Source organism: Scleropages formosus, chromosome 10 (assembly GCF_900964775.1).
Source record: "Scleropages formosus chromosome 10, fSclFor1.1, whole genome shotgun sequence".
Classification (NCBI taxonomy): domain Eukaryota; kingdom Metazoa; phylum Chordata; class Actinopteri; order Osteoglossiformes; family Osteoglossidae; genus Scleropages; species Scleropages formosus.
Genome location: NC_041815.1, coordinates 12,790,411 through 12,807,499, shown reverse-complemented (window position 1 = coordinate 12,807,499; position 17,089 = coordinate 12,790,411). Strand labels below are relative to the sequence as shown.

At 50.4% G+C, this 17,089-nt stretch overlaps 1 protein-coding gene across 2 annotated transcripts; it reads right to left on the bottom strand.

The window, feature by feature from the left end:
• Positions 1 to 4: 4 nt before the first annotated feature.
• ankrd13b (ankyrin repeat domain 13B) lies at positions 5 to 16,889 on the bottom strand. 2 transcript variants are annotated; one of them, XM_018748202.2, is made up of 15 exons: positions 16,458 to 16,889; positions 9,162 to 9,297; positions 8,917 to 9,041; positions 8,011 to 8,056; positions 7,539 to 7,682; positions 7,181 to 7,409; positions 6,786 to 6,852; positions 6,364 to 6,445; positions 5,659 to 5,723; positions 5,023 to 5,156; positions 4,290 to 4,447; positions 3,983 to 4,162; positions 3,340 to 3,512; positions 3,136 to 3,212; positions 5 to 2,696 (listed from the first exon to the last, which is right to left on the bottom strand). In XM_018748202.2, the coding sequence occupies exons 1-15, from the start codon at positions 16,560 to 16,562 to the stop codon at positions 2,501 to 2,503; spliced, it is 1,917 nt and encodes a 638-aa protein (XP_018603718.1). In that variant the 5' UTR covers positions 16,563 to 16,889; the 3' UTR covers positions 5 to 2,500. The 2 variants fall into 2 exon arrangements, with proteins under 2 accessions (XP_018603718.1, XP_018603720.1); XM_018748204.2 differs by having other exon boundaries at positions 2,559 to 2,696; positions 3,129 to 3,212.
• Positions 16,890 to 17,089: the final 200 nt, after the last annotated feature.

Below are 17,089 nucleotides of genomic sequence, written 5' to 3'. Positions count from 1 at the left end.
CATGCGTTCACTAAGAGTTGAAAATGTCCTTTCGTTTGGTTATTTCATAGTGATTTTAATTAGTGCGACCTGGCTGTTTAGCTTCAGTGCCATTCAGTCCTTTCTGGGAGTCGATGGATGGGACGAGAAGTCGAAGAGGAGAAAAAAACATGTTTTGTTGAACCAGATTCCGGGAGGAGGAAATTAAATTAATTTCTACAGAATGCACCATGGAAAAGGGTGGTGTAAAAATGAAACTTGCCACGCGACCCTGTCTCCGCTAACATTTCCCGCCCCGCTGTCTCATATTCATAACCTCGCCTTCTGTGCTTTTCGAATACTGATGATCACGCACCCCTTCGCTTTCTCACTTCATCGATTTTAAAGCGTATTCTTTCCCTGTTTTTGCTCCGCATCTCGAGGGGGGTTAAACGCATTCGCTGGGGTTGACTCATCCGTGTCTGCGGAAACGCCCACCTAATGCCGGTGATTCATACCGGGACGAACTATGTCACATCCCGTCTTCAGTGCAGCGCTTTCCCTGCAGTTCGAATAACAAGTTGTAGAGCCCATAGCATCAAGCGCTCCGTAACTCGAGAGAGCAGATGAAAATTCATAGACGGTATATTGGGTCGTGTGCAACTTCAGACATTAAGTTAAAACCAGCATCTGCATTTTGCATGACATGAAAACATCCGCACGAAAGCGATACAATTCAGTCCATTTATTTTGAGTTTCTAGCACAGCTCCGCAGCATCTTCATTAGTGCTTTAACACTCCGTTCTCTGTGGAAATTGTTATTTTCTAAAAAAAGTACCTTGTTCTTACTTTGCTCATTTAAAAAAGCCAAAAAATTAAATAAAAAAAAAAAAACAGAAAAATCTAACAAACCATGTTAGCAAAGAGTTGCTGACTCGCTCTGTGACCTTCTGTGAGCACTGAATTGTAGTGTGACATCAAGGCTGTGCACTTTGCTTATCCAAACATGCTTACACTAACGTCGACCAGGATTCCCACTGTACGGACCTATTAACATTTCATGGAGGAATTTCTAAATGCAAGGTTAAAGACAAAATAAACGTTTGTGATCACCTACCCCACCCAAAAAGTTTATCGAAACGTCTCGGCGCTTAGAATAAATGTAGCCCGATACCCCATTATGCCATACTGTGACAACATACACACACAAGTTACACTTCACACAGACCACTATGTCACCGTTGCTTTCCTGCTCATTCGACGAGGCGGAAGTTAAACCTTAGTCGTTTAAATTGTGGCTCGCGAACAGTAAATAAGGCCTACGCATTCCTAAGTCCAACACTGTCCGATAAATATATACCCATGCGGCACAAAGCATCTTCAGACTCAAGTACGTTACATCTGGTACGTTGGTCATCAAAGGTAACACCGTCTTCCTGCCTTTAATAGTCATTGCTTTCCAGAAGTGGTCATCTATTGTGAATCTATATAGGTTTTGTTTTTATCCATTTTACAGTTAGATGTTTAACTCCGTTCCCCGTTTTACTACCTTTCTAAAAGGTATAAGAGCAGGTCCCCTCCTGGAACCGGAGCTATTTATTTGAGTTATCCGTGTCTTCGTCTTCCATTTGTTCATTCGCTCCAAGATCGTGACGGGCGGTGAACGAGCTGGGTCGAACGTTGGCAGAATTGTGGGGCGACTGGATAAGAGTTGTTCGAGGCCCAGTAGAAATGATGAGGTATGTGTTACTGCTGCCATTTCCTTAAAACTAAAGCTTAAGACATGACCGCCAATAACCGAGAACCCAGTTTCGCCTATTATTCCTTCCAGTAACAGTCGTAAAAGCTATACAAGTACAATCTCGGTACAGTACTATTAGATTCTGTGCAAATGAAATATTCCAGTAAATCGATGTACAAAGGAAGAAAAAGTTTTTTAACAATAACTCCATCCCCCATTCCATACCCCCCACCCCCCGTGTTGCCCCATTACGAGACCGATTCTCCGAAAAGGAGCGGTCGGAATCGTCGGAGGCTTGTCTAGCTGTGTCTCCGAAGTTGCCCGGAGCAGCTCCGTTCAACGCTCCCTCACGCACGCACGCATACACGCTCGCGCACACGCGTTCCTCTTTTTCGGCTAGCACCACCCTGGCGGTCAGCGGGAGAGTCGCACGTAGAGGTTTCGTCGTAAACGTGCTCAGTGAGTGCCGAGTGCCACGGGGACGTGGAGCGGGTGTTGGGGGAGCGCGCGAGCGTGGACGTGATCGGAAGGGGACGCTGCCGCAGCGGCACGTCGGCCGGCACCGGTACCCCTGCGGAACGTACGGCGTGAGTCTGCGGGCATAATTACACGAGGAGTAGAGGTGGGAGGTGGGGAAGCCCGCAGGGACACAGGAGACAGGCGTTCAGCCAATGGTAAGTCCCTGTCCCACTTCCACATCTTTTGTAAGAAACCCCCTCTAAGCCCCCGCACCACTACCGCTCTGGCAACCCCCCCCCTCCCCCCGCCGCCGCCGCCGCCTCTGTTCCTCTCAGCAGAGCCTCACTTCTCCATGAGTGACAGCTGAATGATGCGCTGCAGCTCCTCCTCCTCCTGCCTCCGCCGGAGCTCCGCCTCCTCCTGCTCGCGGGCCGACAGCTCCATGGCCAGCCGTAGCTGCTCGTCGTAGCTACGTGGTGGCTTTTTGGTCGGTGTGCCTCGAGGGCTGCCTCCGGGGCGAGGCTTGTGCTGTGGAGTCCTGGATAGGAGAAGGGCGCAGATCCGTTCTGAGCGCACCCGTTGGGGGCGTTAAGAAGGGCCATGCTGAAGCAAAGTGGAGGAACGCGTAGGGCTGGCTAACGAGAAGCACGATATTCAGGTACCCGTGAACAAATGGGGACAAAGTGACAATCAAAGTGACAAACTGAGTGGCGATGCGAAAGTCGCCGTGACGCTCGCACTAACGAAGGGTTACCGAGAAAGGTGTTTCACGAGCACCTGCACACCGTGGTGTTGCGTTCTAAGGGAACACAGGTCAACACGGTGTACAAAGGTCTACCGTCTGGTGAGAACATGTTTTCACCCATCAGCCTGGGTGTCGTGAATTCGAGGTGTTTGTAGCATAGGCTGGGTAAGAACTGCATGCATTAACCATGCCGTGCCATAGTAAAGAGAGCCAGAGAATACTGACTGCGAACCTTTCGAGGCGGCTGGAGTCACAGGACAGGGGGTGCGTCCCAGGCTTGCTGTTGGTTAGAGCCTCCCAGATGGTCACCTACGCAAAACAGGGTAGGGAGAGGAGAGACGGGGGGGAGAATGAGGTTAAACGCACGTAAGCACCCAGGTGCACATGCGCGCGCATACGCAAAGCGCGCAGCGTGTCATCTCTTGGCTCTGCCCACCTGGTCATACTCAGATCCTGCCTCCAGGAGGCTCTGCTGGATGGCAAACTGCAGCAGATCATCTTCCTCTTCCTCTTCGTCACGCACAGTGTCCCGGTGACTGCAGCCCAGAATGCTGTAGCCCCGAGGAGCCTCGAACACACACGGTGGGATCTCCCCCCCTCGACACGAGGCTGTAGGTGAGTGGGGGGTGGGGGGTGGGGGGGACATGGTGAGCGGGGGTGAATGTATGTCTCGACTGGATCACCTCTGCCTGGAGAAGCACGGACCCCTGCTGACCGCTGTGAATCGAGGTAGTCGTTTTAAATTAAAGCATACCTCTTTCTGCTAATGTAATGCACGCATTGTCTTTTCTATGAGATGTACTTCACCTTGGAGTAAAGCTTCTGCTAAATGAATGAATGTAAATGTAACTGCATCATCTCAAGCGATGGAAATACGGCCGGGGCTTTTTCCAAGACCGGGCTTCGTCAGAATTCGCGTCCGGTGTCAACTTTGTTTAGCCATGTGAACCAAATGATACGTACTATTTGGTGATAAAAAACAGAGGACGCTGGCATTTGGGCGGAATGGTTTAGCTGCATGTATGTGACTGTTTATTTCTCGGTGCAGCTCCCTGCCCACAGCCATAATGGCTTCTCACCAGTGGAGCTGGTGCTGGAGACGCTGGAGGAGTCACTGCCCGGGGAGGGAGTGTCTGTTCTGGGAATGTCCCTCTGCCCGCTCCCCTCGCCCTCCACGCCTCCTGCCCCTCCGCTGTCCTCGCAGCCGTTCAGGTTCCCAAAGGTAATGCGTGCGTTCAGGATGTGGTAGATGGGGATTTCTGCGAAAAGATGGGAATGGGGAACAGGACATGGGCACTTTGAAATGTGGGGTCGGGGGAAACGTCCAGGAGGATTGCGACTTCACGCGTGGAGCTCATCCCAGGGCTCTCGGCCAGCGCTGCTCACCGATCTTGACGGGGAAGCCAGGAGGCAGGCGAAGCGTGATGAAGTCACGCAACTTGGCGAAGAGGGCGTTGGAAATGGCCATGAGGTCAATGATGGGCGCGACCTGTTCCGCCAGCGACAGGGGGTGTGACTCACACAGCCACAGCTTAGCTTTGAATCTGCAGCCACACAGAGAGTCTCCTTTACTTTCCTCCTTCAGAAACCCACCTTCTTATGCATCTTTTTTCCAGCAACCCATGCATCTCATTGCAGTCATTTTTATTACTCTTGTAATAACGTTGAACACATTTCTTTATACATATTATGCAGATGTTATAAAACTAAAATGAGGCAGGGTCTCCCCCGCTGCTGTGCTATAATAATCAAACCATCTGAAAAAAAATCAGTTCAGATTCATTCCCTGAAGCCATCTGTACGGTATTTATTTATATATTTATTTTTTGAAAAAAGAAAATAAAGAATTCTGTTTGTTTGCTTGAACAAAAGGAGAACGGAGCTTGCTGGCTTACGTTGGATCAGGGCCATCCCCAAAAATACGTCTGGATTTCTAGCACAAAATCCAGATCCACCTTCTGCTATCCATGCTATGACAAATTTTTTAGCATTTTAAAAACTTAAAATAGTGTGCGGACTTCCGATTTTGGCACAATAAGCTCTGTTAGAGGAAAGCTTACGGCAATGTAAGCAGGACTGCTGGGGACAAGGGGGAGGTTATTTCTCGAGAAACCGTCACCTCTGTGTCTTGGTGGTTAGCTGGCAGGGTGGTCCGATGTCACGGGCGCCTAACGCCAGGGTGGGGTTGAAGTACTCCTCTGCCGTGAGGGCTGTTGGGTTGCTGGGGTGGCAGGACATCTGGGTGACCAAGGTCTGAAAGCAAGAGAATGGGAGGGGGTTAGGGTTGGGGTTGGGGTTAGGGTTAGAGTTAGGGTTAAGGTTAGGGTTAGGCCACAAGAGACAAGTCTGCCCCACAGCACTCTGTGGTCAGAACCTCCTCCTTTACCCATGATGACCCTGAATGTATTTAGTGCTCTTAATTCAATTATACGATTATGTGCTGGTTAATTTTTAAGCTATTCTTCGTTCCTGTCTTTCCTTGAAATGGTAATAGCGCTGCTATCACAGTGATCGATATAGTGAGAAGAAATCGTCAACATGATGACTTCTGTTGCTCTGTGTAGAAACGATTACCGTACGCTGTACTTGGACTCGCAAGATTGTGAAAGACGGAAAGAAGGTGACGTGTCCAAGTGAACGCCGATTGTAATTCAGCGATGAATGGCCCGTGATTCGCGGCACTTAAAACAAGCGGCGTGCCTCGATGCGCGGTGCTGGCGAAGGAGAGGTGTCCGACGCCGAGTACGCCGCTCACCCCATTGTTGGAGCCCACATGTTGCTCGGCGATGCCAAGGAAGGACTGCAGGGGCGTCTTACTACCTGAAAGAAGGCACACGCCCACAGTGTGTTACTGGAGCCATGGAGCCATTCCAAACAGTTAGGCACACAGTAGCGGCAGATGTGGACAGAAGGTAGTGAAATGGGAAAGGAAACGTAAATATAACCAAAGTGTAGTAAGATTTAAGTATCAGGAACCTGAAGTTAATAAAAAAAAAACACATTTCCTTGACCTCACTTTAGGCAGGGACGGTATTACATAGGGGGGCGCGGTGGGTTTGGCCGGGTCCTGCTCTCCGGTGGGTCTGGGGTTCGAGTCCCGCTTGGGGTTTCTTGCAAGGGACTGGCATCCCATCCTGGGTGTGTCCCCTCCACCTCCGGCCTTGCGCCCTATGTTGCCGGGTTAGGCTCCGGCTCCCCGCGACCCCGCATGGGACAAGCGGTTGAGACGGTGTGTGTGTGTGTAGTATCACATAGGTACATGAAGTATTCAGAGTACTTAGATAAGGTGAAGTGACAGATTTAAAAATGCTATATTGCTTTTCACCCACTAGTTGGCATTAGTGTGCAGCTAATAAGAAGGAAATAACGTTTATATTTCAGTGAACGGGCTCTCCGGATTCTGACCCTTGCAGTGTTGTGTGACTGTTAGTCTTAGCATGTTGCAGGCAGTGCTACCCACTTCTGGGCTTGGCTTTGTGTGCCTCCGTCAGGTGGTCTGTCCGGGTTCGAGTGACCAGCTCCACGTTGGAGGCCCCATACACCTGACAGATGGCAGGAGACCGATGCGGACCGAGGGAAGAAGACAGAAAACAGGAGGGAATTTTGAAAAGATGGTGACATTAAAACTTTTTTTTTTTTTTTTTTTTTTACTTTGTGTAATTTTTTTTTCTGGTAGAGGAAATGCCTGATTCTTCCCAGAACTGGTTTATTTTTTAAACACCAGGTAAGCCACCTGGAATTAAAAAATCTGGACTGTGACTTTGCTCCATACTATATTACTGAACTAGGACCATGGACTTTACCCAGTGTCTGTGAGAAAGTGTGTACATCTGTGTAAATCTGTGGGATTGCGCTTAGCTCTCTGCAGTTTAGAATCTGTACCTTTGTCTCATACCCATTCACCATTTCAGTCTTCTCACTGCGCCAGCCCAGGATTCCCGTTTTATTCCTGCAGGGGGGACCAGACGAGCGTCGTCTTAGATCAGCCCGTTACCGATGGCCCTGACCGATTCCCGTCCCAAAATGCTTTTCTCAGACAGGGTCGTGATCTGTGCTCTGAAATAACTCTAGTAATTATCCCACAGTCTCCTCCCGCCAGCCCTTCCCCGACTCCTCTCCACTTCCCATCTCAGTTTGCTTGGGTGAGCAGTGACGTGATGACTGCGCTGATGTCACTTCACTTTCCCCTTTATTCACAGATCTTCCCCTCTTTCTCCTCTGTTTCCGTCACTTTTCGAGTCCTTCGCCTTCCCCACGGACAGCCCAGAACCCCTAACCTCTCAAAGGACACGTTCCTGGTGTCGAGCTGTGTTGTGACGACAGGGGCAGAGAGACGGGCGGCGACTTGCTCTTCGGTGGGCTGCGGCACCCCTGAGAGGCCAAGGCTGGTGCCGCCCCGGTGGGAGGAAGTAGGCGGTGAGGACGGAGGTGAGGAGGACACACGTAGGGTTTCGCAAAACACCAGCTGTCGGTCATGGTCCACCTCCATTACCACAGCGCTGGAGTCTGTGGGGATGAAAAAAGCATAACGGTAAGAGAGTCCTACGCCTTGAATAACAGCGACCGAAAAGGGATAGCCACGCCAGCACGACCGCGAGCTCCGGAAAGCCGAAACCCAACCGCAAACGGCCTCACCTTGACCCCTGAAGATGAAGCTGCGGTTGCCCCTTTGCCAGGTCATGTGATCAAAGCCCATCAGCGTGGTATCAACCCGCAGGCACTGGCCGCTCTTCCACACTCGGTAGGTGTCGCTGGGACAAATCCGAGAAACCAGCGGCACTGCGGGGAAACAGGATCACATGGGAGGGTGCCGACACACCGAAGGCATTTCACCCATTTGCAGCAGCTGCTGTGGCAAACAAAAATTGCGTTCGCGTTGCAAAGTACACACTTTGCACTCGGCGTCACAAAACATAAATAGTGGGAGACAACGTTCCTTAATTTGAAAAAGATTATTGAAAGGATTGCACCATTCAGCCATGCAGACTGGGTATTTAGCCCAGTAACAGTATTGCTATTAGAGTGATGTGTGACCTGTGTGTGTGTGTGTGGATCTGAATACTCAGGACAGGCAGTTCTGAGTTTGTGTCCTATATTAAATACATACCCCAGCTCGTGAACTCCCACTTCATCTCCACATAGAAGTCCTGAGCCTGATTGGGGAAAAGGGAGAGGAAGGGGATATGACAAGAAAAAGGGGTTTTTAGAGAGGGGTGGCATGTTAGGAACGAACTGTGCGGGGGAGCAGCTCTTGATGGAAGATGATAATAAGGCCAACAGATGAAGCGCACGTGGTCGAGTGACCGGGACAAAAGCTCACACCTCTCACACATTCTGACATCGTGGGTGCAGATCGGAGCTCAAAGGCAGAGAGGGCCTTTCGCAGAGGTGATGTCCTACGACGAGGAGGTTTGACAAGGTGGAGCATCGCAGAATCACGGGAGTTCGTTATGCAAAACGCTTTACGGCACCGCTCTGTTCTTCCGACAAAGGAAGCTCACTCCTGCTATATTCCGGCGTGAAGCTGCTCGGGGGGAGCTGTGAATTTCTCTCTTACGGCAGCACGCTCCTAAATCATTACTTTTGTCGACTGGGCGTTGAGCTAAGCACCTCCCATCTCGACACCTTTGCGGACGTTACCGATCGTTGGGAGAGCTGAAGCTACAGCTTCTCGTGCTCGGTGGAACTCCGCAAGGCAGCGCGCAGGTGGGTCTCGGGGTGTTTCTGCTGAGCTCGGAGCGATCCCTGCCGACTGCAGCAAAACGCCTCCATCACGTGGTCTGTACGTATAACGTGTTTAGAGAGATGTTGCTGAGCTCCAAGCCATGTCGACATCTCTGTGTCTTTGCACGAGCAGAAGGATTAAAAAAAGCTTGAACGGATGTTTTACATGATGCGAAAAATATCAGGGACACATTCCGAATAGAGTCGTTGGCTGCCTAACGGTGCTCAGTGCGCGACCGCAGGTGGCCCTTCAGGTAAAGCTGTGCCGGAGCACGTTTAATCCTCTCACCTGACGTAGTCTGTCCAGCAAGAGGGGGATCCCAGCCAGTCGCTTCATTGTACGCTGGTAGTCACGGTAACGCAGGACCAGGCGCACCATCTCCGGGTCCCGGGTGCACACCGCTTCCTGAAGCACTGTTTCAGACATGGGAGGAAGGCGTGGGAAGCTGTGAGCTGCAGCCACTCCGGCCCCAGTTCTGTACTCACCCCCCCCGAGTCCCCGCGCCTTGCACCCTCATTCCCTCTCCCTCGCACCCGTCCAGCCGCTGCGGTTCTCCTTGCTGACATCGGCTCCATGTTGCAACAGCAAGCGAGCACACTCCAGGTGCCCCAGCGTGACAGCCAGGTGGAGCGGGGTGCGCCCTCGGGGATCTATCGCCTCCACATCCACCTGGGGGGGGGGGGGGGGGGGGGGACAGGCACAACATTTCGATGACAGCTTAATATTGCACCGAAAATAGTTTATAGGTGTTACTTTTTATTTCAGATTTATGCAGCTGGGTATTTTGCGGAAGCCACTCGTTCCTTTGTACTGGCAGAGACCTGGATGGTGTCGTCCTGCTGGGATTTGAGTCAGGAAGCTGTGGGCCACTAGTCCACTACAGCACCTGCTGACCGGACAACGTTAGTAATCGCAAAGCTGGGAGAGGCAGGGAGCAAGCAAGAGGTAGTCCCCCAGGCGTACCCACCCCCCATTCCCCCGGTCAAGGCGCGTGCGGGATGCAGCTGGTGGGCCAAGGTGGGCGTCGGAGGATCAGCGGGAGCGAATGAGAGTGAGAGAGGGATGGACAGGTGGTAATTAGACCATCACACGACTGGTACGCAGGCCATTTATCTGGGGACTACAGCAGACCTGCACGTGTGTGTGTATGTGTGTGAGGGAGTGAGTGATGTGCGTGAGCCCTACTGCAGCCCAGGTTTCTCTCACGGACACCCCGTGGCATTGGATAACTATTATAACGTTGAGAAAAATTAATAACGTAATTAATTGCAATTAATGTAACTGAGCCAAATTAGACTACCCACACCCTCCTTCTCTCCTTCACCTTTCCCTCACTCTGCAGCTCACCCATTCCCCATCTCATTTTTTCCCCAACTGCTGATATGTGATCAGCGGTTCTCCATCTTGTTCCGCGCTGTAGCGTGTGACACGGAGTCACTGCAGAGAGACACGGAAGCGGCATCCCGCCCCCCCCCCATTCCCCCACTCCCCCCACTCCGTCTCTCACCCACAAACACGACTCACACTCTCGCCCTCGCTCCCGCTACAACACGCGAAATGGCCTGTGTATCCATACGTGGCCATTATCCCGAGTATTAATATGAGCGAGGCAGCCATCTCCGTTTCACATTCCGCGCTGCCTCCGAGGGCTCTATTGTTACCAGTACAATGGCTCGCGAAGGGGGCATCTTAACAATCGCGCTGCCTTTCTTTTAATCGAGAGACTCGGAAAACTGCAGCCGTGGTCCAGACTGCGAGGGTTCGCCTTAGGACTCGCCGCAGCGCCCGGAGCAGAAGGACGGACCGCTCGTCTCTCAGGCTGCCTGTGTCTGGGTAGCGCTCGTCCGTCAACGCGCAAGACAAAGACGTTGGTCCTCAGCCCCTGCTGCCTCCCCTGTGACATAGCCCCACTCCCCACGCTGCCCCAGTCAGCCACGCCCAGCACTGTAGTTAAGGAGCCCCTTGTTAACAACGCAGCACCTCCCAGGGCGAGTGATGCAAGCGAGAGGGGATGGAGAGAAAAACAGGAAGATCCACCGCAGGGACTGGAGACTGATGAGGTGAAGGAGTGGGTGCAGAGGAGTGAGGGAACTGAAGGTGGATCACTATAGCAACCGAGGGAGAGGAGGAGGAGGAGGAGGAGGAGGAGGAGGAGGCGGCGGCGGCAAGTCAACCAGGGGCTGCTGGGAGGGAGGGGCTGTTGTGGCAGGCTGTAGGAAAAGGGACCTTCTCAAAGAGCCCTGGTGAGAATTACGGTCTGGTTCTGGAGCCAAACCTGGAACCAGGCACCGCCAGCTGTTGCTGAGCAACATTTTACAATTCCGTACATGTTACGCTCTCCCTCTTTTGGGTCCTCCCTTCCGGCTGGGAGGAGGAACAGAAACTGGGGAAGACTTGGAGAGTAAAGAGCGACGAGATGCTACACCAGAGTGAGATGCTTTGAGACACCAAGAAGCTCCACTTGTTATAGACAGCCGGCTTTCTCTTGATCCTGGTCCCCACTGTCTATACCACAGCAAACACCGCTGCCCAGGTACGCTGTTCCTCTGAAACGCGGCGGGTGAGGGATACATTCTCTGTTTTGAATGCCTACCCAGCACTGCACTTCATATGACCAGCCTTCAGCATTATTTCACATAGTCAAACTACTGCCAGTAAATGCAAAATAGATGCCTTAGACCATCACTGCAAACTCTCACAGGGAACCAAAGCAACACACACCCCCTCACAGGGAGTTCCCCCAAGGACCCGCCCTGTTACTGCTGATGCTTGGAATGATTGTGTAAATACAGTGTCCCGTTTCCCTCATCGATCCCGTGCAGTCGTGGGCCACGGAGAGACCTCCTGCCGACCATCCATACCCTCACCACAGTCGCTTCTTCCATATCCCCCAAGCAGCTGGCTTGGAACAAAGCTGCATTATTGATGGTCATCTCTGTCTCTGCGCTCTCGCTGCTTTGGCTAATGCTCTCTGGCAGCCACTTACACCAGCATCAATCTTTCATTGAGAGCTGAGCATGTGTGTGTGTGTGTATGCATGCATCTTTTTCTGCGTGCATGGGCAGAAGAGTGTCCTGTGTGCCGGCACATGTCTTGGTTTGCACGTGTGTGTATAAGAATGCACCTGTACGTGTGTACGTGAATGCGAGAAAGCGGATGCGTATTTGTCCGTGCAGACAAACGTTGTGAACGGAAAGGATCATTTGTTGTAGAAATCGGTGAAGATGAAAGTCGACAAACTGGGGAAAGTAACACGGATTCTTTAAATAACCTTGAAACAAAGGGCCTGGCAGACAGGTTCTCTGCTGATTAATGCCATCTATTCTGTGCAACAAACAGTCCAAAGCAAACAATAACGGAGTGGCTCTGGACTCAGTCCACAAGTCCTTCAATGATCATTCATGGTTTGGATCCCATAACCCATTGGTCATGATTTCCTAGACCACAAAACCACAGTTATGTGCAACTTTAACTATTGCTTGTACTGCAAAATCTACAGTGCCTTCCTAACAAAATCAGTAATGCTGAGCAAACAAATGACATATTCCTTGGAAATCTTGGATTTCAAATTAATACATATGTAGTGAAGCCCTTCCACGCGTCTCTTATTTTGTCTTTCAGTACAAAGGTCTCGTAACTGTGAATACAGTTAGCCGTTTATATGGGCCATCAATGGAATAGTCATTAAGATTTATTATTATTGTTCAAAAGTGTCTCAAGCCATGCACGGAAGAGCACAGGATCTGAAGAACAGGTGCTGCCTTGGAAGGCTACAGGGCCTGCGCTTGGTCAGCGAAGTAAAATGCTGCAAAGTCCAATGTCTTTCTTCCCACTGTTGTGTGTAAGGAATGAATCGAACGTTTCACCCAACATGAGAACAGCAGCGCGGCTGCGAAGCTGTGTTCCCTGCATGTCACCGCCAAACCGCTGTCAGTGCCAGTCACCCAGCACTGCTGTGCCTTGGCGGTCGGGACACCAGGCACCACTCTTCACGAGGACTGGAAAGGCCCCTGACAATGGAACAGTGCAGAGTGCAGGAAGCAGCCTTCGCTCCTACTGGATTTGTTATTGTTCTCCAATTACACAGAAGGTGGACTACAGAGCCGCACGACCGAATGTCACTGAAATCTGGCTCTAGAAGAAAAAAGCATACCTGACTTTGCTCTTAAATCAGGTGACTTGCCCACCGTGGTGGCCGAGTGCCTGTCAAGGAGCCGGTGCGTGCCCAGCGCAGTCACGAGCTCTGCCCGCGGGAAGGTATTCCCACTGTTGCAGATCTAATTATATAACTGGGACTGCACGGAACAGCAAGCTGTGTAAACTGGTGCCCATCTGTAAAGATAACTGAATATCGGGAAACAGAATATAACCTTAGTCTCAGCATGTTTCACAGTGTTAGACCACATAGATACTGGTACCACACAATGCACGAATAAATCATATTCACAATGATACCGATCAGAGCAGCTGATATCGTAATGGTTCAAATTGCCGCCTGTGGATCTGAAGGCTGCTGGTTCGAATCTCACCGCCAGCTGTAGTACCCTTGAGCAAGGTACTTACTCTAAATTGCTCCAGTAAAATGACCCAGCTGGGTAATGGGTAAATAATTGTAACTAAAGATTATGAGTTGCTTTGCAGAAAAAGCATCAGCTAAATGAGTAAATGTAAATCAGTCAACCTTGTAACAATGTATGAGATTTCTGAACTCATACATTTTACTAATAGTCATGATTCTTAGATATGCGTTAAATCTGATTATGAAACAATTAACTTAACTGTAGCTTTATTATATTTCACTAAGGGCACAGGTAATTTCTTACTGATATGAATCAGAGACCATTTAAATCCTGTTTATCAGGGTCTATCATACAGATAAAACATGCCGACAGTCTATCTGGCCCTCACGCACACAGAGTCGGGACCATGTTTGTTGTCTGAGGGCTCCATATCCTCCTCAAACTCCCACTGAGAGCTTTTCTTAACTAAGTCTCTATCTTCCTCGGTTCCCTCCACGGTGACACCATCTTGCTGCTATTAGTGTAGGGTTTCAGGACATGGGGGTACATGGGGGCTGGGGGCTGGGGGTGGAGTCTCCAGGATGGAGAGAGAAAGCTCCTTTGAGGGACTGAGACTGAGTGAGGGAACCTGGGGAAAGATAGAAGAGGATGAGCCCCATTATCTGGGAGAGTTTCAGATGGTGATAGATGGGTGAGAGGCTGAGGGAGGTGGGAGAGGGAAGTGAAGGAGCAAAGAAGTGCTTAAAAAATGTTTCAGTCACACAGCTCTCATTTGTTCAGCTCCAGCATGTTGTCGCAAGGCCCGAGTCCGTGTAGCCCGCGCTTATGGAACCGAACAAAGACAATGATAAAGGATGGTACTCACACGAAATGTGTATTATCTGAAGAATTAAATAATTTGAATTATATACATAAAATATCACCTCACCTCCTACCACACACAAGCAAACACACTTGATGGATGCCCATTCCCTTGTAGTTTCCATCCAGGGTGTGTTATTCTGCCACTGCCTGTCACATTCCCCATCACAGAGTCTCTCTGTTTTTATTTATGACACAGGCAGGGTGACATGCAAATCAGTTTCTTCTATCTCAGTCAGCCAGCATTTCCCCTTTCTCTTCATTCTATTCCCTTTGTCATTTCTTTCCTCTTTTCATCCTTCAGTCCCATTTCACTCACTGTCCTCTTACGGATGCTCAGCACTACCACTGAGCCTGTGGGTCTTTGGGTGGATACCTCCACTCTTTCTTATACAGTGCTAATCCCTGGGTGAAAAACAGACATCATTACCCACCAACCCACTCCCACTTTGAATCCATCCATCCCTGGGAAACCACTGAAGCACAGGCGCATACACACAAACACTTCTCTCAGCCAGCACTGGAACGTGACTTCTCTGTCACAACCCTATAAATCATGTAAACTGGGACGCTTCACTTAGTAATCATTAGTAGGGCTACAGCTGAATTATCACCACACCCACACAGTACAAGCCAAAGTCCAGCTGGATGTTGACCAGATGAAGGACAGTTAGCATTTCCCAGCCTTTTAGGACCGTAAGTATTTCTCTCTCTTTGTCTTTCTGCACACCAGGCTCAACATTATAGCTTAGATGGGACATGCAAGCCCTACGGACAAAGTGGACGTGAAATTCCAAACTGTCAACCCCCTATGATACCCAAGTGTGAACGTGCAACATGAATTGTGTGTTTGTGTCATTCTCTTAAATACACAAGCTTTGCCATGACGTTCAGACACATAGGAAATGTGCTCCACCCTAGAAGCATGGTCATTTACAGTGCTGTGTGGTACTTGAAGGTCCATCTTGCCATGCCATGATGGGTGTAGGACTGTGGGCAGAGTTGCTGAGGGCTCATGATAGCTGTTCATCTGACACACCTTCAGACTCCGAAGCACTTCTGTTGACACTAGACAGGCATTGCGCTCCCAATTTAGACCGGCGGCAATGCAGCAAAAAACAGGAACTAAGGTATGATAACACCTTCCCGGCGCGCGCTGTGGTCACGTGACCTTCCGTTAACGACAGGTTCTCCTATTCGCAGTCACTGCCTATTTTCGTCGCACGGGATCCTGGTTATTTTTGTGCTCGTGCCTTTTTTTTTTTTTTTTCTTTTCTGGAAATTCTGTATTTTCTGTTTGTGATTTAAAATATAACCTATATCATGATATCACCACCGTGCTCGTGTGCTCCTCCTGTGATCGCGCTTATTATAAATGTGTAACTCTGTGTGTGTGAAGTAATCTATGAACGCGGATGTGTCTCGTCCCAAAGTGAGTATGAAAATAAATGAAATTACATCTGTTTGCGCGCCCCCATATATGATCGCAACTCTTCCCAGATCACTAGCTCGTCTGATCATCACACGCTCCTTGTTTCACTTTCCCCCCCCGTTACTTTAGCCTCTAATTCGATCCTCGGTGGAGTAAAGATTTCAGCAGTTGGGTTTCCTTCAGTTACGTTTCGATGCGAAGAAGTGGAGCTCGTGAAAGGCACGCCTTGTTTTCCCCACCCGTGTTTCTCCCCCTCTCTGGTTTTTAATTGTCGTGGGTCGCGTCGTCTGCGCAAAACAAGCGAGTTGCGTGCAAAAGCGGAGCAGAAGCGGAGCAGAAGCGGGCCGCCGGAGCGCTCCCAGGCTCGCCCACATGGCCGTCCGCATCTTCTCCTCCGGTTTCCACCTTTCGATGTTCCTCGATGGGAAATAAGAAGATGCCCTCGGCTGCGTGCAACACAACCGCAGAGCCGACACGCACACACACAGTCACACCGTGACAAACCCGCAGCGACACGACAGGCGTGGACCTCTCGCGCACCGATGGACCTCCGCTGGATGATCACTAACGACACACACTCATGATTTTTACACAGGAAACAGAGTGAAGGCGGCGGCAGGCACCGGTTTGGTTAGGTTAGCTGTTCTGCAGGGATGTTCTCCTCACATGATCAAAGAGCAGCGTGGATAATAAGCCCAAGACACGGGGAGGGGAGAATAGTCTATAGAGCCCCCATTCACCCGAAAAGCACCATCGAGTCCTTATTCACCACTGAGTGATTCCCCAAAAAAACAGCACAGCAGCTGCCAGCTGGCAGCACGAGCGGCGGTGTGTGTACCTGGCGCGCTCATCATCATCTCTACATTTCATTGTGTTATGCAACGTTTCGAAGGCAAATACAAAATGAGAGACCGTGGGAGCCCTCGGCTCGGGCGGACCAGGGTATGCAGCTTTCCCACGGACCGCTCCACCGCTGTCCATCCCCCGTCCGTGGATCCCATCCCGGCTCGTCTCACCTGCTCGACGGACAGCTCCTTCTCCAGCTGCCGATGCTTGTTGTGCCAGACCAGGTAGTGGAGGGGATAGCGACTCTTTTCGGGAGTTTTCCTTGAAGAAATCATCCTAAATGCATAGTTTTCCTCTTCCCCACCACTTCGTCTTTCTCTTCCGATATTCCTCCTCACTTTTTCAATAAACCAGTCCCGTTTTTGTAAACCATTATAAATCGGAGCTCATTCTTCTTATCGTGGCAGCTGCCACCTCAAATAAGATTCCTCCTGCATATTATTATGTATGCATAAATATATGAATATAATACAGCGATAGATCAGCAGGTCTTCTATCGCCGGCAGTAGTAATGCTTCTGTTTATGATATTTTGCCATCTGAATGGTTCCGTTTCCTTTTATCTTTTGATTAAACCTTCCCTATTTCGCTCCCCACCCCGTGCCCTCCTCTCTCTCCTCTCTCTCCTCCACTCGGTCCCTTCTCTCTCTCCTCTCGACTCGTCTCTCCACTCTTCCTTTCTCTCTCCTCCTCCTTCAGGATGAACTCCCCATCTCAGATGGCTCTTTGATCCCCCTCCCTCGCGCAGGCTCAACTAGACGATACTGTTGCTTGTAGCCTTGTGCTTCGCGGGGGGGACGCTC

What these genes read in the sequence shown, in the direction of transcription:
- ankrd13b (XM_018748202.2), bottom strand. Translation starts at nt 16,562, where the DNA reads ATGATTTCTTCAAGGAAAACTCCCGAAAAGAGTCGCTATCCCCTCCAC. An exon ending in TGCTGGACAGACTACGTCAG is followed by an intron (nt 8,057 to 8,916) that starts GTGAGAGGATTA and finishes TTCCCCAATCAG; the next exon opens with GCTCAGGACTTCTATGTGGA. An exon ending in CTCCAGCACCAGCTCCACTG is followed by an intron (nt 3,513 to 3,982) that starts GTGAGAAGCCAT and finishes ACTCACCTACAG; the next exon opens with CCTCGTGTCGAGGGGGGGAG.